We start from the raw sequence: 24,783 nt of genomic DNA, 5'->3' as shown, positions 1-24,783 counted from the left end.
CCTTCAGGGTGTCACTACAGGGCAGCGTTACGATCGTTTAACTGAACACTGTGATACCTAGAACGTATTTAGTTTCGTCCTCCTTTGACTCCTGTGGTTTAAGTAACATCACGGTGCAGATCCAAAAGCAGGCAAGGAAGAATTCTGCCCCATCGGCTTCCACTCACCTATCATTTCATTCCCTGAGACTTTGGGTTTGAATGGTGCCCTGAGCTGCACATCTTTGAAAGGAGAGATCATTCTGCCCGTTTACCCTGCATGTGAGCTCCAAAGCTTGGCTACTAAAATAGCGCTGGGGCTAGCTGGTAGATTTAACTCTGCCTTGTCTGAATGCTGGAGGTGGGGCTGTGCAAGATTTGGGAGCTCCCTTCTCCTACTTGCACTAAAATGGATTAGTCCAAGGGGAATTAATTACCTGCCGCCTGTGGTGTAAATAGTTAAGAAAGTTGATGTGTAATACCTGAAACTTCAAATAGCCACCTTAGGTTGGTGCTTTTACTTGAACAAACTCCTGTTTCTGCTTGTGCGACACTGATGCAAATCCACCACTCTGGAGGCCGGGGGTGTGGCTAGCATTTTAGAGCAAAGGGCTCCTGAAATCAGGGCGGCTGGGTTCTAGTCCCAACTCTGCCAGAGACTTGTGACCTTGGGTAAGTCCCTTCACTTTTCGGTGTCTCAGTTTCTCCTTGGGGTAATACTTCCATGGTAGTAGAGGTTCTGAGGCTTTATATGTTCCCTCTAATGTGCTCTGAAATCCTCCAGTGGGAGGTATACGTGTATCATAAAGGAGCAGCAATCCACAGGCAGGGACTAAGAATTCCATGCTAGCAACCACATCGATCCATGTATCTCACACTGGCTTCGGAACGGCATGTGCTAGGCGTCACTGCTCCCCTTGAAGCACCCACTGACGTGCTCCCTGTGTTATGTGCCCATACCATGGCTGTGATCTGTGCCCTCTCCTTGTTACCCACAATTTACACGGTCTCAGGAAACTATTTTCAAATCAGTAGGAGGTGTATTTCCTGCTAGGGTGGGTATGTATTTAATGCTTGCTGGGTGGTTTACTCCATTTCAGGCAACCTGATGGGGTCTGTGCTTCCTTAGCTACCATGTTTAATGTGTCAACCTGTTGCTGGATCATTCTGTGCCAATACAAATGGATTTAAAGCAGACTGGTCCTGATGGCCGATTGCTGGGTCCCATTTTTAGGGATTTGACACCATACATCTCTAAACCACAGGAGGGTCCAGAATATCCCAGGTGGATTTCCCAGCCGCAAGAAGGTGAGCCTCAGTCCCCCAGCTATTTATCCATTGCGTGCCTCATACCCACTTCCAAATCTAATTCCCATTTCTCTGTGGGCTTGCTCCACCCAGACCTCTGACTTCTTTCTGCCTTCCCTGGATCTCAAATCCACCTTCACACACCCTTTGCACAGTTGCGGGGTGCTCTTGTGCTTTCCCATCCATCTAATCCTCCCCTTCTCCTTTCCAAGACTGACTCCCTTCCCTTCTCTAAATTTCACCTTAAAACCCTCCCTTTCTCCTTCACTTACAGCCAAAGTGTCAAGCAGCACGTGTGAGTGTGCCTGAAGCATGTCAAGAGAAGAGGGATTGCATTGTCAGAAGTGTTAGTATTTTCTCTCTCTCTCTCTCCCGCCTTTGGACGAGGCACACAAGCTCCAAGTTAAAGGCAGCAGGGGGAGAGGAGGCTGTTCAGGGCTAAAACTGTCTTTTTTTTTTTTTTTTCCCCATTGACTCATAGACTTTTAAAGCCAGAAGGGACCATCATGTTCATCTAATCTGACCTGCTGTATGTTGCAGGCCACAGAACATCACCCAGCCGCTCCTGTAAAAGACCCCTAAGCTCTGGCTCAGTTACTGACATCTTCAAATCATGATTCAAAGACTTCAAGTTACACAGCATTCACCATTTACACTAGTTTAAATGTACAAGTGACCCGGGCCCCATGCTGCAGAGAAACCCCAGGGGCTCTGCCAGTCTGACCCAGGGGAAAATTCCTTCCCCCCCCCATCCCCTCCCCTGCAAATCTGGTGATCAGTTAGACCCTGAGCATGTGGTCAAGACCCACCAGCCAGACACTTGGAAAACAATTCTCTGTTGTAACTCAGAGGCCTCCCCAGCTAGTGTCCCCTCTCCGGCCATTGCAGATAGTTACTGCTGGCAGCCGCAGATCAGCTACATACCACATTGTAAGCAGCCTCCTCCTACCATCCCCGCCATAAACTTATCAAGCTCAATCTTGAAGCCAGTTGGGATTTCTGCCCCCCCTGCTCTTCTTGGGAGGCTGCTCCAGAACTTCACTCCTCTGATGGTTAGAAACTTTCATCTAAGGTCAAGCCTAAACTTCTTGATGGCCGGTTTATAGCCGTTTGTTCTTGTGTCCACATTGGTCTTAACTTAAATAACTCCCCTCCCTCCTTGGTATTTATCCCTCTGATGTATTTATAGACAGTAATCAGATCTCCCCTCAGCTGCCTTTTGGTCAGGCTAAACAAGCCATGCTCTTTGAGTCTCCTCTCATAAGGCAGGTTTTCCATCCCTTGGATCATCCTCGTTGCCCGTCTCTGAACCTGTTCCAATTTGAATTCATCTTTCTTAAACATGGGAGACCAGAACTGTGCACACTATTCCAGATAAGGTCTCCTCAGGGCCTTGTTTAATGGTACTAACACTTCCCTGTCTCTACTGGAAATACCTCGCCTGATGCATCCTGGGACTGTAGTAGCCCTTTTCACAGCCGCATCACATTGGTGGCTTACAGTCATTCTGTGATCAACCTGTACACTCACATCTTTCTCCTCCACTGTTGCCTCCAGCTGTTAAGTCCCCAGCTTATAGCAAAAATTCTTGTTGTTAGTTCCTAGGGCATGTCTTTGCACTATTAAATTTCACCCCATTCCTATTACTCTAGTTTTCAAGGTCATCCAGATCGTCTCAAGTACCTCAGGATCTGGGCCAAAGTTCCTGCAACCGGAACGTAGGCCTTACCTACACATGTTGCTTAGTGCACGAAGGGACGGTGCTCAGATACTGTGGGGATGATGAGCGTGGTATAAGAACCTCTGTAGAATAGAGCAGACATAAGTTGCACCCATTTAACTATAATTTCAAAAATGATGTAGCTAAACCAATACAAATGCCCATGTGGACATGCTTAAGTCAGTTTACAGCTCCCTAAGAGCAGTTTAGCTTGCATTAGTTTCAGTAAAATCAGGGCCACTTCTGTGTGTAGACAAAATGGTGTTGTCCGTGCATGAAGCTGAATGGAATAGTCCTCACATGCCCGTAGAGAAGCTGATCTACAGAGACTCCTTTGCTGTTATGCCTTGACAATGAATAGGTGGCTGGTGGGCTGAGACCACTGTCCAACACTGTGACCTTGTCTCATTGTTTCCTTGTGCTCCCCTGCCTGGCTGTATTTACCTGGGGTCTCTTGCCTTATACTTAGATTGGAAGCTCTGTGGGCGGGGACCATTTTTTTGTGTTTGTACAGAACTTTGCACCAGGGGGTAGGCTCCTAAGCACTGCTGCAATGCCAATAATACATAATAATAGGTCATGGTAATGGGAGACCATTGAAAGGGGAGATGTGGGAAGTTATTAGAGAGAATAAGTCCCCCCCTTTCTCCCAATAAAAGTTGTATTAAATGCTTCACAGCTCACCCTCGATTTGTGTTGCAGCTACGGCGTTTCTGCCGTGGAAATCTTAACAGAACGGAGGCATGGCAGCAAGGTCAGTGTGCTTGTCTTTTGCCACCCGTACATGGTACAGCTGTGGTGTTCCATCCCAGAGGTGGCTGCATTTCAGAGGTGGGGGGAAGGATCCTTGCAGATATACAGCGTCTGTCTACATTGCACATTACGCCCGGGCTCTGCCTCAGGTTTGAGCCAAAGCCCCCTCGCCCTTCCTTCTGCAAACAAATCAGTCTGACTCCAGTCAGCAAGGACTGAAGGCCTGGGGCCTGGGACCCTGCTGGGTGGGGGGGTTAGAGCCCGAGTCCTGCTGCGGCTCGGATCCGAGCCCGGTCATTCTGCAGCGTGGATGCCGCTCAAGCAGCAGACCTGAGTCAGGAGGTCTGCGTAGAGCAGTGTGGATGCAGTAGCTCGGTCAGGAAAGCCAGGTCCAGCCCAGGCTTCCAATGCAGTGCGGATGCTCAGGTGCGGTCTTGGAAACACCCAGTCCACGAGCTCGGGTCCCCAGACCCGGACTTACGATGTAGCGTCGACATCCTCACGTAGGCCTAGAGCTTGGGCCTTGTGGGAGGCAGGCTGGCTGTGGACCAACTTTATGCGAGTGAGCGGTGAGAACAGCCTCATTTGGGCTACACCCCCCCCCTCCTCCTCCTCCTCTTCTCCCCCCTCCCCTCTTTTCAGGCGGCGGCTCCTTTAAGAGAAGACAGCCCTGCCCCTTTAAGGGGGGACGAGCCGGGCGGGCGCACGTGAGGCGAGAGTTGCAACACAGTAACCAGCATGCCGGCGGGAGGCCGCCTCCTGCTCCCCGGCCTCTGGCTGCTGGGGGGTCTCTCTTGCCTGCTGGCGGCCGCGGGGGGCGATCGGAGGCAGGTGAGCGGAGGGGACCCGGGGGCTGGGACCCGGGGGCTCGGCTCCTTGGCCGCGGAAGCGGATTTAGTGGCTGTCGCCGCGTCTGGTGTCGGGCCCCGGGGACATCCGTGCAAAGAGGGGAGCGATCAGCCGGCGGGGGGCTCTGCAGGCTGGGCTGGGCGGTGGTTTTGTTTTTGTGGGTGGCTGATTGGATTCATGCCATTAGCTCTACCTGCGTCCCGTCCCCCGGTGTTTCTCTCTGTGCAAGTCTGCGACCGCCCTGCCTTCCCTCTGGCTGACTTTGGGGTTCGCTGTAGCCTCTGCCGAGCCCTAGAAAGGGAACAAGCTGCCCGGCCCTGGGGAGGAAGCCGGGGTGCAGGGCGAGCGCTGGCTCTCCAGGAAGCTGGCTTCTTACCCTGGCCCACCAGCTCCTACTGATCCTTCCCTACAGCTGGGCCAGAGACAAGCCCAGGAGTGAAATAAACCAGAGGCCTGTAGCTTGGAAGCCCCAAATAGGCACCTTGAAGAAATGGGGGTGTGGGGGGGGCAGAATCTCCCACATGCTGAAGTTTGGATCTGGGCTCAATACCCCTCTCTGGCTCTGAGGGGTCCTGTAGCCTTAGGGGGCCCTTTCTGTGAACTGGGGTCTGGCCCAGTGTGGGGGGCTGGGGGGCTCAGAACCCTGCTAATGACACCACATGGGGGCCTGCCCAGTAGTAACTGAGGGTGTGCCCTCAGTGGGGAGACTCTGCAGAGAGAGGGCAGGGAATGCCTGGCTCGGGCAGACCCCTGTCGGCCTTCTAGGGGGGTCCCAGCAGATCAGTATGGCAGTGAGTGCTGGGGGGACGTTGTCCTGCAAAAAGAAAAGGAGGACTTGTGGCACCTTAGAGACTAACCAATTTATTTGAGCATGAGCTTTCGTGAGCTACAGCTCGCTTCATCGGATGCATACCGTGGAAACTGCAGAAGACATTATATACACACAGAGACCATGAAACAATACCTCCTCCCACCCCACTGTCCTGCTGGTAATAGCTTATCTAAAGTGATCATCAAGTTGGGCCATTTCCAGCACAAATCCAGGTTTTCTCACCCTCCGCCCCCCCACCCACCCACAAACTCACTCTCCTGCTGTCTTCTGCAGTTTCCACGGTATGCATCCAATGAAGTGAGCTGTAGCTCACGAAAGCTCATGCTCAAATAAATTGGTTAGTCTCTAGGGTGCCACAAGTCCTCCTTTTCTTTTTGCGAAGACAGACTAACACGGCTGCTACTCTGAAAGTTGTCCTGCAAGTATCTGGTCTGTGGCTGGAGTGGAGGTCGTCTGTTCTTGGGGCATATTCGTTCCTGTGTGTAGTTAATGAATAACACACACCCTGGTGATCACGGCCAGCTATCCACCCTCTCTTCTCAGCACCCTCCTAGTTGTCAACAGCCGTCTGCTCTCCCCAACAGGCCTCTTACTCCTGACTCATGGGGGAATGGCACTTGCTTAGAGAGTTTCTGGCTTTCCCTGACATGCCCTTTCGAAGCAGGAAGTGGAACTGCTGAGCTGGTTCCTTTCTAAGCCTGCAGGCTCCGGGCTTGCAACTGTGGGGCATCTGCTTCTGCAAAGCGCTCTGGCTCCTTGGGACTTTACTTTTTAGTTTGATCAAGCTTGGAAGAAGGGAAACCTCTTCAATCTGCTTTACTTAATCCTGCCTTGGGGGGTGGAGATGAACTAGATCACCCCTTGAGATCCCTTCCTGCCCTACATTTCCGTGGGTCTAGGAAACACTGGGTTTGTCCCAAAATAACTGTTCGTTAGGGGTGCGATTTATTTTAACTTCTTTGATTTTCTTTTTTTAAAGCAATATAGTTACACCAGTACAACCCTCCCAGTGTGGCTGCAGTTATGGTGTACAGTTGTGTACTGGTGTAAAGGTGCCTTGCACTGGTGTGACTTATTTTCCCTTCTCCTAGAGGAATAGCTATACGTAATCCCATTTATGCTGCTTCCACACTTGTATGGCTTCAGCTATCCTGGGATACAACTTCTTTGTGGGTTTTGACAAGGCTTCATGATATGCCTGGGGAGTGTGTGTTTGTCTGTCCCGTGTAATCCGAGCATTGAAGCGAGGCCAGCAGCAAACCTCTTGATTCTTCTCCTATTTCCCCTGCATCAGAAAGAAACTGAAAATGTATGTCCTTCCCTTCCCTTGGTGGTTGACGTTCTGCTCCTTTTGGTCAGACACTTTGGCCGAAGTGAAGCACACAACAAAACTAGAGGCTGCTCAATGATGGGAGCTCTGTGTAGATGGCTTGGGTGATTCGATGTGTCTCTTCCACCTCTTAACATCTGGAGCCTTGTGTGCCAGACTGACGATATCTGGGGCAAGCCTGATGGAATTAGGAGAAACCTTCTTGAACTGGGTTTAGTACCTGTGGGGTCCACTGTATTCAAAATACAGCTGTGTGTGTTACAGTGGAATTGTACCTCACTCCTGTAGGAGGAGCAGGAGTGAAGCCCTCTCTGCCGGGGAAGGATGGCCTAGTGGTTAGGGAGCAAGCCTCAGGTCTCCCAAGCCTGGGTGCAATTCCCAACTCTGCCCCAGACTCCTTGTGTGAGATCAGGCAAGCCACTGAGACTTGCTGGGCCTCAGTTTCCCCCTGTCTGAATACTTCGCTACCCCACAGGCAGTGTGTGAGACTGAAGACCGCAAAGGTTTTCTCATGCCTAGATGCTGTGGTAATGGGTCCCAGACAGGTCGCTAAGACGTTGTATGGCAGCTTAATGGGCCCATATAATGCAGCGCTCCAGATCCCCGGTGGCCCTAAGGAGTCCAAGACTGTCTAAACTTGTCCTGCTGCTGCCCAGCAGGGCACGTGCTGAGTGGAGTCTAATGAGCTCAGGAACGGTCTGTGTGAGTTAATAACGCCCTGCCCGCTCTCTGCCTCCCACCGCCCAGGTGACCCTGCAGTACATCCCTGGCTCGAACAGCTCCTCCGCCAGCCTCCTGCACGTGCGGGCTGTGGGCCGGAACGACACCCTGCACTACGTGTGGAGTGGCATCGGGGCGCCCACCGTGCTGCTGGTCTACACCCGGAGCGAGAGCAGCGCCCTGCACGTCAACTGGACCAAGCTCCTCTCGGCCTCCCCTGCCGGGGCCATCTGGATCGAGCCGCCCGGCAGCGTCGTCTACTCCACCGCTGTCGTCTTCACGAAGGTCGGGGTGGCGGTGGGGGGGGGGGGGAGGCTGGGTCAGAGTCGCAGGGGCCGCCCCAGGAAGGAGCCACCTACTTAGCTCCCGGCACAACTGGTCCTAGAAGGTGGCGTCCAACTCTGCCATGTAGGACATCCGGCTGCCCTCCGTTCGTGCCCGTTTGCTGCCTGATTGGGGGTGGGGGGGGGAGAAGAGCTGTCCCTACACAGCCTTCTCCAGTGCGCTGTCCCCCATCCGTTTCCCGGGGCGGGGCGGGGGCACACCCACCACTTCCTTTGGGGTGGGAACCCTGCTGTGGTTGCAAATTGGGAAACTCTGCTGCCTCTTAGTCTGTGTGCTGTGCCTTGAAATGTACGGCAGGAGGCAGCTCCTTTCTGGGGAGTGGGGGGAACAAGCCCCAGTGAGCATGCAGGTGGGATGAAAGGAGCGGGAGGGATTTGCAATGGAGGGTGCCTCCCTCAGTAGTCAGGTGAAATAGGTGGAACGTGCCTGGTGCCCTGCGTTGCCGAGGGGCTGGGGTCAAGTACGCACGTGCATGGTGGTGGGGGGTGTTTAAAGTCTCTTCCCATGCAAATCAAGGCCCCTCTCCCTCCTGCTTCCAGGTGTTCGAATACAACGGGACCAATGCGTCGGGACTCTCCAAGGGGCAGGAGGAGCCCTTCTACCCCTCCTATGACCTGGCTGGCTTCTCCTGGCAGATCGTGAACCAGACGGCCCTCATGGCCAAGTTCCAGGGGATGAACACCGTGGACCCTGGGGGGACCTCCCACAATGGCACCATCTCCTTCCAGGTGAGGCAGCCCTCCCCTGCCTCGCGTCCTTCCCAGGGGAGGGGTCTGTTGCTGCTAGCCGACCAAGGATGTGACCCAATGTCCATTGAAAGTGAAGGGAGGCTTCCCAAGAGCTCTGGATAGGGCCCCTTGGGCCTTCTTGACTCTACCCCCTGTGCCATTGGATATATGCCACACGCTCTCCTGCTCTCTTACCCTCCAGGCACCCCTCTATGCACCTCTCCTGACCCCCGCTGGGCTCTCCGCTGCCTCTCCTCTGTTGCTGTCCACCCACTCCCTGTCCTGTGCTGGTGCTCTGGTCCCCTTCCCAGCCCTGTTTGCATTCCCCAAACAGCATTCTTCCCCCTACACACCCAGACATATATACCCTTCCCCTCACCTCTTCCTGATCAAGTAGGGGAAAGGGCCTCCTCCCTGAGCTCACAGCAGGGCCATGGTTAGGTGGGGCTGCGTTGGGACCTGCTTCCTGACTACCAGAAGCCACACACCGACTCCGCCTTCCACCCCCCCCCCCATTATATCCCTCTGGGAATAGAACCCCGGAGTCCTGGCTCCCAGACTCCTGCGCTGTAGCGTGAGAGCATTTCCCAGAGGATGGACCACTCCTCACTGGTTCCCCAGTGGCCCAGCAAGACCCCAAGATTTCTCTGACCTTCTCCCAGCCCCCAGGACTATTTGGAGGAGGTTCACAGGGTTCATAGATTAAGGAGAGGTGGGGTCATTCTGATCCTCTGGTCGAACCTCCTGTATAACACAGGCCAGAGAACCTTGCCCACCAATTGCTGCATCCAGCCCATAACTTCTGGGGGAGCTAGCATGTCTCCCTAAGAAAGACATCCAGGCTTGACTTAAAGGCTGGAAGAGTTGGGGAATCCTCCAGGGCCTTAGGTGCATTGTTATTCCAATGGTAACGCCTCTGGGCTGGGTAATCTGGCACAGTTTCATCACTGTAGGCTCCTGATTGCTGTAGGGCATATGGAGCTATAAGGGGTGTCGTGACGAGTCCCCCATATCCTTGCTGTAACACTTGTGTTATGGTAGCACTGAAATTGGACCCCCTAGTGCTGCGTGCTGAACAGACACGATGCAGCCCCTGTCTGAAAGAGCTGACAACCTGAATGGACAAAGGAGGGTGTGAGGGGAAACTGAGGCGTAAAAAGGGGACGTGACTTGCCCAAGCTCACCCAGCAGGTCAGTGACAGCGCTGGGAGCAGACCCCATGAGTTCTGAGTCTTGGCCCGCTAGACTGTGCTATTCCTCTCGTATGCCTCCGCCTCCAGGTGACTGCCTACGAGGAGGGTGGCCGGGACAGCCCCCTCCCTCGCCTCCTGCACACCGCCAACAGCTCCAAGGTGGAGTTCATCATGGACAGCGTGGCTCCGCGCGGCAACAAGTCTCGCTTCCTGCTGGAAGTGGTCACGGTGGAGGAGAAAGGGGGGCACAAGAGGCTGCAGTCGGTGCGGTCCATTGATGATGAGTACACGCCCACCATCTTTGAGGTGAGGGCTAGGGGGTGCTATGGTGCTGAAAGCCATCTAGCTGCCTAGACAGAGGCTGATTAGGAGCTCCGATACCATGGTAATGGGCACCATGTAGGAGCTGATATAGAATAGAATGGGGAGGGAAGAGGCTGGAGTAGGCGTGAATGTGACCCATGCTGGAGGTGTCCCATTCTAATAGCTGACGCATATATTGAGGATAAGAGTCTACTACCAGTGACAGCGAGTGGAGTTCCTCCTTTAGCTCAAGTGGCAGAGGTGCAGGCCCTTGGTGCTACATGTTGCTAGTGACCTGAAGAGGTTGTGATGTTGGCAGGGGAGGACATGCAGGGTTAAGTCCAGCTTGGCTGGAAAACAAAACTTCCTGAGAAACGTTGCTTGTTTGGTTTGGAATTTTGTCTTTGGAGACTTTCCCGGCTGCTATAATTCTTAAGCTTCAAAGGTAAAGGTTAGGGTTAGCAAAGGGCCCTTCGCCTAATATTTGTTCCCACGGTGTTTTGTTTATGGCTTCTACAACCTGTCTGTGCTATTCAGGCTCTTAAGGGAAGTTTCAGCTTGTGGGGGGAAATCCAGGCACGAGAAAGTGAAGTCACTTGCCTGAGTCAATGCCAGAGCTGGGAAAGGAACCCAGGAGTCCTGGCCCTCCGCTTTGACCAGCAGAATGTGCTCTCCTGGGTTCTGTCCTTGGCATTGGAAGGAATCCTGGCTCTCAGCCCCCCCTTGCTCTAATCACTAGATCATGCTCCCTCCCAGTGCTGGGGACAGACCCCAGGAGTCCTTGATCCCAGCTCCCCTGCTCCAGCATGAGAACAGTTGGTCATTATGCCCTTGCTTCGTCTGCCTTCTTAACGTCTTGCTCTCTCTCCTCTGTCTGGGTGGGGGCAGATGGCCCAGCTGGTGTCCGAGCCCCGCAACGACAGCGTCGGCCCGAGCTTCTTCCAGTGGAAGACGACTGCGTACGGCTCCAGGGATGCCAGCCGGGAGAACGCCATCCGCTGTCGCTACTACCCCCTGCAGACGGCCAACCGGACGCTGCCGGGGCCCAGCATCGCGCACGCCTACTTCGGGGAGGGTCTGGGCCGCAGCCACAGCATCGCCGCCATCAATATCTCCTTCAGCGGCGAGGACGGGGAGGTCTACGCCGAGAAGGGCTACCTGAGCTGGTGAGTGGTACCTTCCTTCTGCTCCCCCTGCCTGTCTGAGTGGTGTCTCCCCGCCCCCCCCCAGCAGTGCTGTCTTCTACCCACTACCCTGCAGAGTGCTAGGTGCTGCCCATGTGCATGGATGGGTGCAGCCCCTGCCCTGGAGAGCTCCTGGCTGAAGGCCTCTGTTTGACTCTCGTTGCTCCCTGTGATTGGCTGCTGCTGCCCCACTCCCCCTCCCGACAGGCCTGTGGCTTGGAAAGGTCAGTCACTGAGCCCCATCTCTGCCTGCCCTCCAAGTAGCTTCCTGTGTCCTCCGCCACGGGCTACTTCAAACTCCACCCCACTGTCTCGGCACAGAGGGGAAGTGACTGGCCTGCAGTCTCCCAAGTCCAGTGCCTTAGCCCCAAGGCCATCCTCTGTCCCCGTTCCCGGGAGGAAGGAGGCTATGAGATTCGGCTGATTGGCCCAAACAGGCCTCTTCATCGCTGGCTAGCCTCTTCCTTTGCTCCCTGCCTCCACCAGGTCTGCCTTGCTCGGCTTCGGCACGCCCCCGAAAGACGCCTTCTCTCCCCTCGTGATGGCCATCGTGGCTGTGGCCCTGGGCACCCCCGTGGTCCTGCTGCTGGCGGGGGCCCTCGTGGTGCTGTTCGCACGGAGGAAGCGCCGTTCCCAGTATGAGCCCATCAACTGACCGACGTGGGCAGGACTTGGAAACAGCTAGCGCCGGCCCCGGTTCTCTTGCCGGACCCTTGGGCTCTCCCAAGGCTCCTGAAGTGGCTGCTCCTGGGAACTTATTTATTAACTGCCATGGTTATGCATCCTCTTCTCTCTCGCTCTCTCCGTGGTCCTGACCCCTCGCCAATCCAGGCTCAGAGGGGAATAGTGCAATGATCTGCAGTGCGACCTCTGCACCCTGGATCCTGGCTCTTCGGAGCTTGGCATGGTGGGGTGGGAAGGAGACCCGGCCTGTATTCATAACTGTTCGACTGTCTGATGCCTTGAGGATGGACTGATCCATTTCTCCCTTACTGCTTCTTAAAGTCTTTTAGAAGCAGTATCTGGCACTGAGGTTCTCCAGAGGGGCTCTAGAATACATTCCAGGGCAGGGCTGGGATCCAGCAGGGCCTGCCAGAGAAATGTGTCTCGTGGGGGGTGGGGGCGGTCAGAAGCATTAGCAGTTTCTAGTCCAGTGTCTAGCTTCTCCCTTCACTCCACCCATCAGCGCACCTGACCCGGCATTCACAAATGCAGAACCTTCCCATAGGGCGCTTTGCAAGGTGCTACCCAGCTTCTGGTTTCTAATCACTGCTCTTGTTTTAAACCAGCCAGTGAGGGATTGTGGCTCGGGGGGCAGGGCCGGTTGTGTTCACCACTGGGAGAAATGATCTTCTGTCTCCTTAAAAAGGAGAAACCACTAGTCGCCTTCTCCCACAAGGAGACATCAGGGGCTGGGTCACAGAAGGCAACATGCCTTTGCTGTATAAATCACCAGCTTGTGAGCTGATCAGCAACCTATTTACACCCCCCATGCCACCCACTTGAGTGTTCGTAAAGTCCCCGATTCCCTGGAGGGAGAAGCTGGTGTCTCACAGCTCTAACACTCGGCCGTATGCTCACCAGTGAGGCAATCTGCTGCCCGTGAATTCGAACCGTATCTGGAACGGCGAAAAGGTTGCCTTTCGCCAATAGGGTGGAGGCTTTTCAGAATGAGCTAATGACTTTGGGGTGCGTCAGTGTTAGGTGTCCAACGTGAGCCCCCTCAAAAGGGGCCAGATCTTTTGTCAGCGGGTTGGTGCTTGGCCCTGCCTGCAAAACGGGGCCTCTTCAAGTTGGGACTGGTGATTTTTTTTTTTTTTGGTCACCCTTTTGAAAATCTTGGCCTGAAAGGTCTAATTCTGAGTGTCCAGCACTCCTCCAGCTTACAAGTTCCAGATCCCACTGTTGTTACATCCTTACTCTCACTCTGCTGAGTTTGCTCAGAGGACCCAGCTCTGAATGTTACTTGAAATCTCTCCCAGTGCCTCACTGTGCTCTATTTAATTCACTCTGTGTTTTGTGAGGTGGTGGCAGGTTTTCTTCAGATGTTTCTATCTTTGATCTGCCTTTTGGACCAATTAAAGAATACTTTTAAGACCTCTGTGCCTTTTGGTGGCTTTGTACATCTGTAGGGCCAGGCTGTTGGTACACGTATATTCGAGTGGTGCCTGGGACCCTGGGCTAGCTGCTGTGTGAACACCGAAGTAGACAAATCCCTGCCCCATGGATTGAAATAAATTGTCATGTGTCCTGCTCGACCAGGACAAACCATTGGGGGCAGCAAGACCCAGTGGTCAAAGGGCATTCCAGCTTCATTGCAGGAACGTCCACCTGGGATAATGGTGAAGATAGTAAAAAATTATTAAAAGGGAGTAAGTCTTCACTGATTTCCCTATTGAAAGGGAAATGAAATCCTGGTTTCTTTTCTCTAGTGCTGAATGGGGCCTCAGCTCTCTGGTGGCCTATTTTAATTCAACTAGTTTTACAGTTGAGGGCTTCTGGCTCTTGTGTGGGTCACAGTGAAAAGCCAATCCCGTAAGATCTCCCAGGTGAACCCGGCTTGGCTGGTGCCTACATGGCAGACCGATAGAGGAACTGGTCGTGGCTGATTTGGTGTGGTGGTCTGATGCAGTGCCCCCGCTGGGGGTTAGGTGGGATTGTGTTGCTGGAGGGATATCTGCTCAGTGAAATGAATTGCCCCAGGTCATTTTAAAGATCAAAGATGGCTTTTGGGTACGAGGGCAGCCATTTAAAGTTAGTGTCCCAGCCAAATTCCAGAGATTTGGAATTTACCTTTCTCCCCGCAGTCTCAGTTGGCACCGGATGTTGCTCCCCTTTCTGGCTTACTCTTTACTGTTTCTGTGCTACAGTGTTCCGCCCCAGAACTGGCTGCATTTCCCCAGTGGAAGAAATAATTTCTCGGTCACGCCAATCTGTTTGTGATCAATATTTAATGGTTGCCAAATAGCTTAAGGTGCAAGGTAGCAGAGTAGCAGCATTTCTCTCTGCCTGGGTTTGATCTACGTTCATCCTGTTGCTAACAGAGCAATGTCTGAGTCCGCTCCCCTCTAGCAAGTGACAGCAAGATGCTGGAGAGTAGAGAATCCAACTGAGCCTGGCCTAGCTGCTGGCTCTGGGCCTGAGAGAACTGGTGTCTCAGCTGGTACAGGTTATGTCCAGATCTCAAACGAGGCATGGGTTTGCCAACTGCTCTATTAAGCGTTATTTAGTGCTATCCTGCCTGCCGTGTCACGTGAGATGACCCAACCTCAGAGAAACAGGTGAGTTAGCAGTCACGTTGGCTTGGGTAAGGCCCTAGAGGGTGGGCCCAGTGTTTGAATCCAAACTCTATGGCTGCAGGGTGGTTGGTTGAGAGTTTCTGGTCCAGTCCATTTCTGATATAAACAGTTCTTGCCTTTATGACAAGGGATCAGTTCTGGCTCCATGCCTCCAGCTGTCTTTGGGAGGGGGTTGGGGACTGTCTGTGATGTATTGCACACAGGCCTAGAAGTGTAAAGGGGAGCAGAGAGAGCTTTAGCATGGACGGCACTATCCCTGTCTGGGATGAACTTGTCCCGTCCTCCCCAAGCTAATTATTTAATGGGACAACGGTCTGCTGTGTATATAAATAACAGTAATAACCTCTAATGCTATCTCGCTCTTTTCACCAAAGGAGTTCAGTGTCACTATCTCCACTTTACTGATTGGGGGGGGAACTGAGGCCCAGAGAGGGGAAGTGACTTGCTCATGGTCACCCAGTAGGCCTCAAGCATTGCTGTGACAGCGTGGTGCAGATATGCTCTAGTGATGAAATCCTGTCTTCTGGTACCACTCACGCTGAGTTCCCAGCAGCCAGGGTTTCACTGCAGGAGCCTGGGTGCGGTTGCACGGCACTGTAGACATGGAGTGTCTAACCTGTGGGACTTTCTGCTTCAGGACTCCAGCTGGATGATTCTTAAAAAGACAGGATTGTGTGGTGCTCGGCTCCAGTGTTGGTTGCAGATCAAATCCCCCACACTTGTGCTGAGCGTTCATGGGCTTTGGAGCTGAACCTGCCACCTTTGTGATGTTTCTGTATCTACGATTCTGGGCTAAAGCAACCCCAACCTCTTGCTGCAGGGTTGCAAGCCTGAAGGAGTCAGGAATTCCACACTGCTAGTGGTTTCATCTTCCTCGGGCTGTTCCTGCAGATGAGACCAGACCAGGAGCCTGTTGCAGTTTGGATGATTTTTTTTTTTTTCCAGGCTGCTTGGAAGAACGGTGGGAAGAAACCTTTTCCTGTTGGGAAATGGGGTTTCACCAACACAACTTTCAGCAGGAAAATTTAAGCACTATCTGTGTCTGCCTAAGCTACCGTGGTGCTTCCTGCCCTTGTTCTCCCTAAGGAGTCCCTGACTGGACTATGTCTCCCATGATTCACTGAGCAGCATGAGACTGCAGTGGTTCATGGGAAATGTAGTCTAACCAGTGAACTGAGCCCACAGGCAAGCATGAGTCCCAGAACTATAACTCCCATCAATCATTGCAGCCTCTCAGGAAGGCAGAGAGCTTAATATCAACCCACAACAATTAGACACTTGCAAATGGGAATTTTTTTAGAACTCTTTAGACTGGATACTGAGATAGATGGACCATTGGTCTGACCCACTATCCCCATTCTTATGTTCATGAAAAGTTTTGAGACTGTTTTTCCCCCAGTTCAGCCTGGAAACAGATACAGACATACTGGAATTTCCTGCAGGATAGAAAGCCTGATTATTTTTTTTAAATCTGCTCCGCTCCTTTTATACAAGAACTTCCAGGTAGTTCAAAGTGACTGAACCAAGTTACACAACTTACGAAAGTAAAAGATCCTTTATTTATTTATTTTCCCCACTGACATAATGCAAAAGCAATCCCTCCCCTACTTGCTTTCTCTTAGGCCCCCATCCAAAGCCCTCTGCAGTCAAGGGGAACTCATCTGCTACTGACACGCGGCGTTGGATTGACCCACATCCATCATTACCCCCTCCTTTGGGAAAACCATTCACCCTTGACAAGAATGTTGCAGCTGGTGTGTCGCAAGTGACGCGTGAACAAGAAAAATAAATTTGAGGCAGGGCCTAGTAGCCCAAAAAAAAAAAAAATCCTTTGAGGCTGTGGTAGGTGCCAATTCTTTCCTGCATATGAAATGCCTCTCTAAGAGAGAGGGACAGCTCTTCGTACACAACACTGGCTTGCCTACCTGGCAGCCTGCAGCTTGCGTAACACGCTTGCAAAGGAATGCATGGAAGCCTAGGCTAGGTTTTAGCCCCTAACTTTTACCAGGCAGGCTGTGAGATCAGTGTTTATAGGACAAATATTGATGTCTCTTTAAAGTGTGGTGATAGACCCAGGCCAGTTGGGTACAGCAGAGTTGTAGAAGGCAGATATACTGGCCACTGGATTAGCAGTTTTCTGTTCCCTGACTGACCAGAGCAGGGGCTATTCCAGGCTCAGGAGAACACCTGACTCCAATTAACCTGCAAAGAGTCAGGTGAGGTCATTAAGGTAATATGAACACCTGACTCTAATTATGGCCCTTCTGATACTATAAAAGGGCTCACTCAGTCAGGCTGAGGAGAGCCAAGGGAGAGGAAGTGCAGCCGAAAGGCTGGTTAATGAAGAGACCCTCAAGCCCTCAGTAAGGGTGAAGAAGCAGGAGAGCTGTGGGGAAGTGGCCCAGGGAAATGTAGCAACTCTGGCAGTGAAAGGTCGGCTGCCAACAGCTGCTACCATTAGGGTCCCTGGGCTGGAACCTGGAGTAGAAGGCAGGCCCAGATGCCCCCCAACCCGCCACTACAGAAACATCTCATGGGAGGGGAAGACAGGCCCCTGTCAGGACAGGAGGCAAAACTGTTCTGGAATAAGCCCTTAGGGACAACAGAGACTGTGGGAGTTCTCTCACCAACCTCCTTGCTGGCTTATGATGAAAAGGGCTCAGTAGACTGTAACCCTGGCCCTAGAGAGAGAAGGGCTACGTGGAGGGTCGCAGTGAGCCGCTGAGGCTAGCATAACCCACCTGGAAGCGCGGGACCCACAGGGCCAAGGTCGGAGCTCTGCCAGAGTGTTTATATAAAAAAGTGGAGAGCTCTTTTTAAAAGAACAGAGTTGGCTAAAACCAGCCTTTGGAAAAACAAATGTTGGCATGATTGTAAGCAGTAGAATTTTGTTTCAATGCTTTAAGGCTGCAGCTGGTGCCTTCTGTACCCTGCAGGTTTTTCTCTAGCGCCTCTCAACCATAGGGTGGAAGCCCAGAGACACCTACCCCCAGGTAGACGGCAAAGACCAAGATTTGCAAAAGCGATAAGGGACTTTGGGGTGGGGGGAGGTGCTCATTTGAGCAGGTGCGATGGGGAACAGGGCAGCTGTGCGGTTTTCCCATTCCCACAGGACCTGCAGCCTGGCACTAGTGTTCGTTCACTAACAGCGCTGATGGAAACGCTTGGACGAGGCTGCTGCTGGGTGGCAATCACGTGGGTGCCCAAAGCTTTGGGGGTACGAGAAGATCACCGTTGATGGATGTAGACTGAACAGCCAGGCAGTCTTAAGGACCTAGCTAGAGATTGCATTGTACTTGATCTGCAGGGAGGCTACAGAATTTGCCATGAGGAAGGGGAACACAGGAGAGGGAAGGCCATGACCAGCAGGAGCTGCTGCAGGGACGGAATGACAGAGGGGAAGACGGGCAGGGTGGAGAGAGAGAAGCAGAGATCGTAAAGGGGATCCTGCTTTCCCATTGAACACCCAGTCTGAGACCTCTTTTCAGAGGGCCTGATTTTCAGAGGGTGCCTGCTTGATCTTTTCTGATAGTGGGGGGCCTCTAAGGGGACTCAGACAACCTAAAACGCAATTTAAAAAAAAAAATCTTAACCTGAATCCCCCCCTGCTTCTGGCCAAATCAACCTCCTTCCCTAAATTGTCCCTGTGAAATGCACACAGACCATAACAGGCTCTGCGGTGCTGCTGTGTTCCAGCCCAGAGGTGGCTGCATTTCACTGGTGCCTGCTCCTGTCTAGAAGAGGTTGCAAAGCTGCCATTGATTTTGCTAGAATGGAGGATGGGCGGGAAGTCGAGCGCTTGGAAGGCACAAAGGGCTTAGGTGTGAATCTGGAAGGTTTCAGGGGTTCTGCTGTGGGACCCTCTAGCTTGGGTTTATTCTCCACCATTCTAAATGCTGCGCCCTGGAGCACGTTAAGGGGAAAGTGGTTAATGTCCCCCATCGCGTAGGGAGTATCGCTGGGACGCTGAACGGCGGGTCGCTACTCCAGCTCGGAAGGACGTGGCGGCAGGGAGGAGAGAAGCGGGTCTGAGGCATGGCCGGCCCCGGGGAAGAGATCAGCCCTCTGAAAAGGGGCGAGATGGACAGGGTTAGGCCAGTGCCCACTCTCCAGTCTCGGGATCCACTGCTGCATTGGTTTCTGAAAGAATGGCAACCAGGTCTGTTTAGTAACCGCCCCTCACTTTTATCTAGTGCTTTCCATCCCGAGAGCTCAAAGCCTCTTACAAAAGAGAGTAAGGATCATTAGCCCCATCTGTGTAATGAGGAAACCAGCACAAAGAGGGCCCTAAAGGTCACCTAACCTGCCAGTGGAAAAGTGGGGAACAGAACCCCCATCTCTCAAGTTCCAGCCACATTACTTCCCTCTAAACATCTCTAACGTCGTCAAGAGGAGTGGGGGGGAGGGGGCGAGGGAGTGGCTGTGCTGTAATTAGACTCCTCCCACTATGCCAGACTAGCTAGTTCTTACTGCTGAAATGATCAGCAGTGAAACAGCTAACAAGGACAATGTATGGGGTTTTGGTCAGTAGGTTTCAGAGTTAACGACCAATTATGGGAGCAGTTCTCACCTCTCCTACAGCTAGCATTTCAGCCAACCTGCAGCCTCAGACAGTAGCCTTAAGGGCTAACCCGGGGACTAGGCTACTTGAACTGCAAGGTGGGGCTGATTGTATGGGGAAGCGGAGCCTAGGGTGTCCAAACTGGCATGATATGACTTACCCATGCAGGAGGCCCTAGGAGATGGGGGCACGCTGGCTGGTAGCAAAGGAACATCTGAGGAAGGTACTGCAGGTAGCAAGGCAGACGCCAAGTTGCTGTGCAAAGGCGACTCTCCCATGCTGCTTAAACACATCTGCAGATACTCCCCGGACAGCATCCCCAGCTGGCCTGCCTGGTGCTCCAGGGATAGGTGAGGGCAGGGTGCTGGGTTGCAGCTAAAGGTCTCGGCTGAAGGCACCTCCGGGTGTAGGATCTGCTCCAGCTTGGCGGCTGTCGGCCTGGCTTTTGCAATGTCCTCCTGGGAGGACTCCATGCTTTCTTGCGGGGGCAGCTGGGAGGGGACACCGGAGACCAAGTTAATGGAGGCCCAGTGCCCCACCAGCTTCTGGGATGGGTCCAGCCTGCTATCTAAGGAGAGGGAGAGCGAGAGACCAGCATTGGAAAATGAGGGCGACAGCCGCATTATCTTTTTGATAAGCATCATGTGTACCTCAGTTTACCTGCTTACTATTATTCTGTGTGACTGTGTGGCATGAAATCAAAGGCGGCTGCTAGCGGGGAAGCAAGCAGGAAACGGAACAAGGAGGGAGACAGAGAATACCAAGGGTCCTTAAGAAATCAATGGGGGAGCTACTAATTGGGAAATACCGACCTGGCCAGTTTCAGCCAGGCTAACAGGTTTATTTTTCTCAGGCCCAAGCCTAGGGTCAAAGGGACACTAACCTATTAAAGACCCCCAACTAGAGAGGAACGGGAGGGGTTAGCAGCTTCTCCGGAGAGAAGGAAGGAGGTTCAAGTCAGGACTCCTGGGTTCCATGCCTGGCAGGGGGGCAAAGGGAGACAGGACCTGTGGGTATCCCTACCTCTGAGAAGCAGGGTGGACGAGTGGTTAGAGAAGTGGGGCGCTAGAAGTTAGGATGCCTGTGTGGTTATTTGCATTGCAGTAATATCTAAAGGCCCCTGCCCCACGGTGCTAGGGCCCCTGCCCCACAGACTCATAACAAAAAGACCGTTCCTACCTCAAAAAGCTTGTGAGCCGAGTTCTGTTCCTGTCCTTAGAGAGAGTGGGGTCTAGGGGTTAGAGCATGGGACTGGGAGGCGGGACTCTTGGATTCTATTCCTGCCCCTGGGAGGGAGTGGGATATACTAATCAGAGCAGTGGGGCCTGGGGGTCAGGACTCCTGGGCTCTATTCTTCTCTCTGTAAAGGGATTTAGGGTTTAGTTAATTCAGATTCAGGCAGGGCTGGGGTCAGCACCCTTTCAGAAGTGGTGTGCCGAGTCTTCATCTAGTCACTCGAATTTAAGCTTTCGCGTGCCAGTAATACATTTTAACATTTTTAGAAGGTCTCTTTCTATAGGTCTATAATATATAACTAAACTATTGTCCTATGTAAAGTAAATAAGGTTTTTAAAATGTTTAAGCAGCTTCATTTAAAATGAAATTTCAATGCAGAGCCCCCCCCCCGGACCAGTGGCCAGGACCTGGGCAGTGCGAGTGCCGCTGACATTCAGCTCATGTGCCACCTTTGGCATGCGGGCCGGAGGTTGCCTACCCCTGAGGCAGGGTGTGAATTTAAAGTGTAAACAGCTATTCCTGAGTAACTCCACGTGTGGGCAAGTCCCTCCTCAGCAGAGCAGTGGGGACCGAGAGGTAGGACGCCTGGGTTCTGCTCGCAGCTCTGCCACTGACTTGCTGTATGGCCTTGGGTAAGCTGCTTCCCCCGTGCCTTGGTTTCCCCCTCTGTACAATGGGGAGAATGATACTGACCTAGCCCTGGGAGGTGAGGCCTTGTTCACTAACGTTTGAGATCTCCGCATGAAGGGCAAGAATAGGAGCTGGTTTGTGTTTGTTTGTGACCTAGGCCCTGATTCCCGGGGATCCTGGGCGCTCCCAGCTCATGTGGGGGAGGTGCTGAGCGCCTTCTGAAAATCATGCCCATAGGGCATATACCAGATCTATTTTATTACGGGCCCAATCCTGTCAGGGGCTGGGCCTCTTCGACTCCCCCCGGAGCACAAGGATCTTCAGTGCCACACTCAGGGCTGGATCCAAAGCCCACCTGGGTCCCAGGGGGAGCCTTTCCAGTGATTTTCATGGGCGTTGGATTGGATCCTTGGTGCCATGGGAATAATAGCAGGCAAAGAGACAGAGGTGTAGGTCAATATTGACCCAAGCTCCAGCCAGACCAATGCAGTGGGAGTTGCAGCTGAATACAGTTTCCCCATTATCCGTGAAACAATTAGTGCTGTTAGTCACTCACTACTCCAGTTGTGAGAGAAGGCCTTCCACACACAGACACACCCCACCCCACATCTCCTCCCTCCACCCACAGAGACCTCCCTCTCTCCTGCTCCACCTCAACACAGAGGCTAAAACACAGCCAGTTAAGCGGGTGCTCACCTCCCCTGTACACCTCTCGGCCAAATTCAGGGGGTGCAAGGTGGTCCCAGAAGGGATGTGACTGGGGGGCATTTGGGATGTGTAATTTACAAGCGGAACTGACCGAGCAGGCAAAATAATTAACACAAGTGGGGACAAATGAAATAGCCTCCCCAACACCTTTCAATTTGGGTCACAGGCACCATAGCCCACAAATCCATCCCCTCCCCCACAACACACACAACCAGGCCCCAACCTGGGAACCTCCTTCCCCACAGGACAGGATGTGTCCGTTTCATCATAGGGAAGAACCTTCTACTGCGAAGCCAGAGGTCTGACTCTTTTGAGTGTATTTGGTATGGATGGGAGAAGTCTTAGGAAGAGGGTCCCCTGGGGCTGGCAGGGATGGGACGAGGCCATGAGGGTCCCCTGGAGGAGGGTTCCTGGGGCTGGCAGGCAGGGGAGGAAGGTTCTCTGGGGCTAGCAGGGTGGATCTCCTATAGATGGCACGCACGGGACAAAGGTCCCCTCTTGGGCTAGTTGGGGGGCTGTCCCTGGGGCTGGCAGGGGTGGGACCAAGGTTGCTTGGCCTGTGGGGGTCACTGGGACGTGTGGGGGGAGGACTAGGGCCCCTGGGGCTGGCAGGGGGTCCAGGGTCGCTGGAGCAGGGTCCTCTGGGGCTGGCAAGAGAGTCACTGGGGCTTGCAGGGGGAGGGGGCGGGTCCTGGGTCATTGGGGCTGACAAGAGAGCCCTCAGTGCTGGTGTGGGTGGGACCAGTGTCACTGGGGCTGGCAGAGGTGGGAGCAGGGTTGCTGGGTCCTTGGCGGCTAGCAGGGGGGTCCCCTGGGACAGGCAGGGGTGGGGGCAGGGTGCCTCGGGTGGGAGGTAGGAGATGGGAGCAGGGTCTTCTGGGGCAGGTGGGGGGGTCCCTTGGGCTGGCAGGGGTGGGACCGGGGTCGGTAGGGCAGACAGGAGCAGGGTCCCCTGGGGCTGGCGTAGGTGGGAGTGGGGTCGCTGGGGCTGGCGGGGGAGGGACCAGGGGCTGTGGGGCAGCAAGGAGACGGGAGCAGGGTCCCTGGGGCGGGCAGGGTGCGTCCCCTTGGGCTGGCAGGCAGGGGAGGAAGGTTCCCTGAGGCTAGCAGGGTGGATCTCTGGGGGTGGGACTGGCGTCCCTTGGGCGGGCTGGCAGTGGTGGGATCGGGGTCACTGGTGCTGGTGGGGGAGGGACCGGGGTCGCTGGGGCTGGCATGGGAGAGTCCCTGGCGCTGGTGGGGGTGGGACCAGGGTCCCCTTGGGCTGGGAAAGGTGGGATCGGGGTCCCTGTGGCAGGCAGGAGATGGGAGCGGGGTCCACTGGGGCTGGCAGGGCTGGGAGCAGGGTCCCCTGGGGGTGGGAGCGGGGTCCACTGGGGCTGGCACGGCTGGGAGCAGGGTCGGTGGGGCAGGCAGGAGTCGGGAGCAGGGTCCCCTGGGGGTGGGAGCAGGGTCGGTGGGGCAGGCAGGAGACGGGAGCAGGTTCCCCTGGGGGTGGGAGCAGGGTCGGTGGGGCAGGCAGGAGTCGGGAGCAGGGTCCACTGGGGGTGGGAGCAGGGTCGGTGGGGCAGGCAGGAGACGGGAGCAGGTTCCCCTGGGGGTGGGAGCAGGGTCGGTGGGGCAGGCAGGAGTCGGGAGCAGGGTCCACTGGGGGTGGGAGCAGGGTCGGTGGGGCAGGCAGGAGTCGGGAGCAGGGTCCACTGGGGGTGGGAGCAGGGTCGGTGGGGCAGGCAGGAGACGGGAGCAGGGTCCCCTGGGGGTGGGAGCAGGGTCGGTGGGGCAGGCAGGAGACGGGAGCAGGGTCCCCTGGGCGTGGCAGGGCTGGGATCGGGGCCCCCTGGGGCTGGCGGGGGCGGGACCGGGACCCCTGGGAGGAGACGAGCCCCCGCAGGCGGCCCCTGGCTCAGCACCCGGCCTCCGGGAGCCGTCCCGGGGGCGCCGCCCGCCGGAGCCCGCCCCTCTCCCCGCTGCGGCTCCTTACCGCGGGGGCCGGGGCTCCGGGCCGCCTTCCGGAGGGCGCTGCGGAGCGGACACGGCTTCCTGCGGCCGGGCCCTCGCTCGGCGGCCATGGTCCGCCCGCGGCTCCGGCGGCGGCAGCTCCCGGGGACGCCGGGGAGGGGATTGTGAACGGCCGGGCCGCTCCCCGCCGGCGGGCCACAGCCCCGGGCGCGGGTGGAGCCGGGCTAGGGTTGAGGTGCGGATCGGTTTGGAAAGGGGGCGGCGGCGGGGGGCAAAGGTGCGTTCACACCCACACGCCAGACTCTGATCTCAGGCGGGGGTCATTCTGGAGTCCCTCGTCCCAGTGACCCCCACAAGCCAAGCAACCTTGGTCCCACCCCTGCCAGCCCCAGGGACAGCCCCCCAACCAGCCCAAGAGGGGACCTTTGTCCTGTGCGGTCCACCCTGCTAGCCCCAGGGAACCTTCCTCCCCTGCCTGCCAGCCCCAGGGACCCTCCTCCAGGGGACCCTCATGGCTGCCAGCCCCAGGGGACCCTCTTAATCAATAAAATCTTAATCAATAAAGTCAGGGCCAAGTTGATCTCAGCTAGGCTGAAAGAAAAGGAGGACTTGTGGCACCTTAGAGACTAACCAATTTATTTGAGCATGAGCTTTCGTGAGCTACAGCTCACTTCATTGGATGCAACAGCTAGGCTGGTGTCAATCTGGATTTACTCCACTTAATCAGTGGATCTGTGATGCTGGTGTAAATCTGAAGGCACGCCACTTAATAGTCAGGGCCAGACTCTGATCTCTGTTACCCTGAGGGTAAATCTAGAGTCATTCCACTTAATCAGTGAAGCCGGGGCCACACTGATCTCAGTTATGATGATGTAAAACTGGAGTTGCTCCACTTTAATCAATGACCGTAGGACCAGAATTGGATCTGTTACACTGGTGAGTTACTCCGTTGAAGTCAGTGCAGTGACTGGCTTTACAACGGATTATACTAGAAAATTAGGTCAGTTTAACAGAGGGCATGGCTACACTTGCAGATGTAGAGCGCTTTGAGGTAAACCCGCCTTCGAAGAGCGCAGTCGGGAAAGCGCTGCAGTCTGTCCACACTGACAGGAACAAGCTCACTGGCATGGCCACTTTTGCCGCACTT

General features: G+C 54.5%; 2 protein-coding genes across 5 annotated transcripts; one reads left to right on the top strand and one right to left on the bottom strand.

The window, feature by feature from the left end:
- The first annotated feature begins 4,445 nt into the window (after positions 1-4,445).
- On the top strand, positions 4,446-13,340 carry GLMP (glycosylated lysosomal membrane protein). Its single transcript, XM_048828365.2, has 6 exons — positions 4,446-4,590; positions 7,518-7,775; positions 8,375-8,563; positions 9,844-10,062; positions 10,948-11,225; positions 11,730-13,340. The coding sequence occupies exons 1-6, from the start codon at positions 4,498-4,500 to the stop codon at positions 11,896-11,898; spliced, it is 1,206 nt and encodes a 401-aa protein (XP_048684322.2). The 5' UTR covers positions 4,446-4,497; the 3' UTR covers positions 11,899-13,340.
- Positions 13,341-14,175: 835 nt separating this feature from the next.
- Positions 14,176-23,971, bottom strand: LOC125625837 (uncharacterized). Of its 4 annotated transcripts, none has more exons than XM_048828366.2 (3): positions 23,659-23,971; positions 19,264-19,671; positions 14,176-15,521 (listed from the first exon to the last, which is right to left on the bottom strand). In XM_048828366.2, exons 1-3 carry the CDS (start codon positions 23,744-23,746, stop codon positions 15,382-15,384), a joined length of 636 nt encoding a protein of 211 aa, XP_048684323.2. In that variant the 5' UTR covers positions 23,747-23,971; the 3' UTR covers positions 14,176-15,381. The 4 variants fall into 4 exon arrangements, with proteins under 4 accessions (XP_048684323.2, XP_048684326.2, XP_074978880.1 ...); XM_048828369.2 differs by having other exon boundaries at positions 14,176-15,427; XM_075122779.1 differs by having other exon boundaries at positions 14,176-14,747.
- Between the last annotated feature and the right edge of the window lie 812 nt (positions 23,972-24,783).

Source organism: Caretta caretta, chromosome 24, assembly GCF_965140235.1.
Source record: "Caretta caretta isolate rCarCar2 chromosome 24, rCarCar1.hap1, whole genome shotgun sequence".
Classification (NCBI taxonomy): Eukaryota; Metazoa; Chordata; order Testudines; family Cheloniidae; genus Caretta; species Caretta caretta.
Note: the sequence above shows the minus strand (reverse complement) of the source record. Positions and strands in the feature narration are given on the sequence as shown.

Bases quoted from the DNA above. Each gene is read 5' to 3' on its own strand.
- GLMP (XM_048828365.2), top strand. From the start codon at position 4,498: ATGCCGGCGGGAGGCCGCCTCCTGCTCCCCGGCCTCTGGCTGCTGGGG. The intron at 10,063-10,947 runs GTGAGGGCTAGG...GGGTGGGGGCAG, and splicing joins ACACGCCCACCATCTTTGAG to ATGGCCCAGCTGGTGTCCGA. The intron at 11,226-11,729 runs GTGAGTGGTACC...TGCCTCCACCAG, and splicing joins GAGAAGGGCTACCTGAGCTG to GTCTGCCTTGCTCGGCTTCG.
- LOC125625837 (XM_048828366.2), bottom strand. From the start codon at position 23,746: ATGGCCGCCGAGCGAGGGCCCGGCCGCAGGAAGCCGTGTCCGCTCCGC. The intron at 19,672-23,658 runs GTAAGGAGCCGC...CCCTCTCCTTAG, and splicing joins CCGGAGCCCCGGCCCCCGCG to ATAGCAGGCTGGACCCATCC. The intron at 15,522-19,263 runs GTAAGTCATATC...ATTTCCCAACAG, and splicing joins TCCTAGGGCCTCCTGCATGG to GAAAAGGTTTCTTCCCACCG.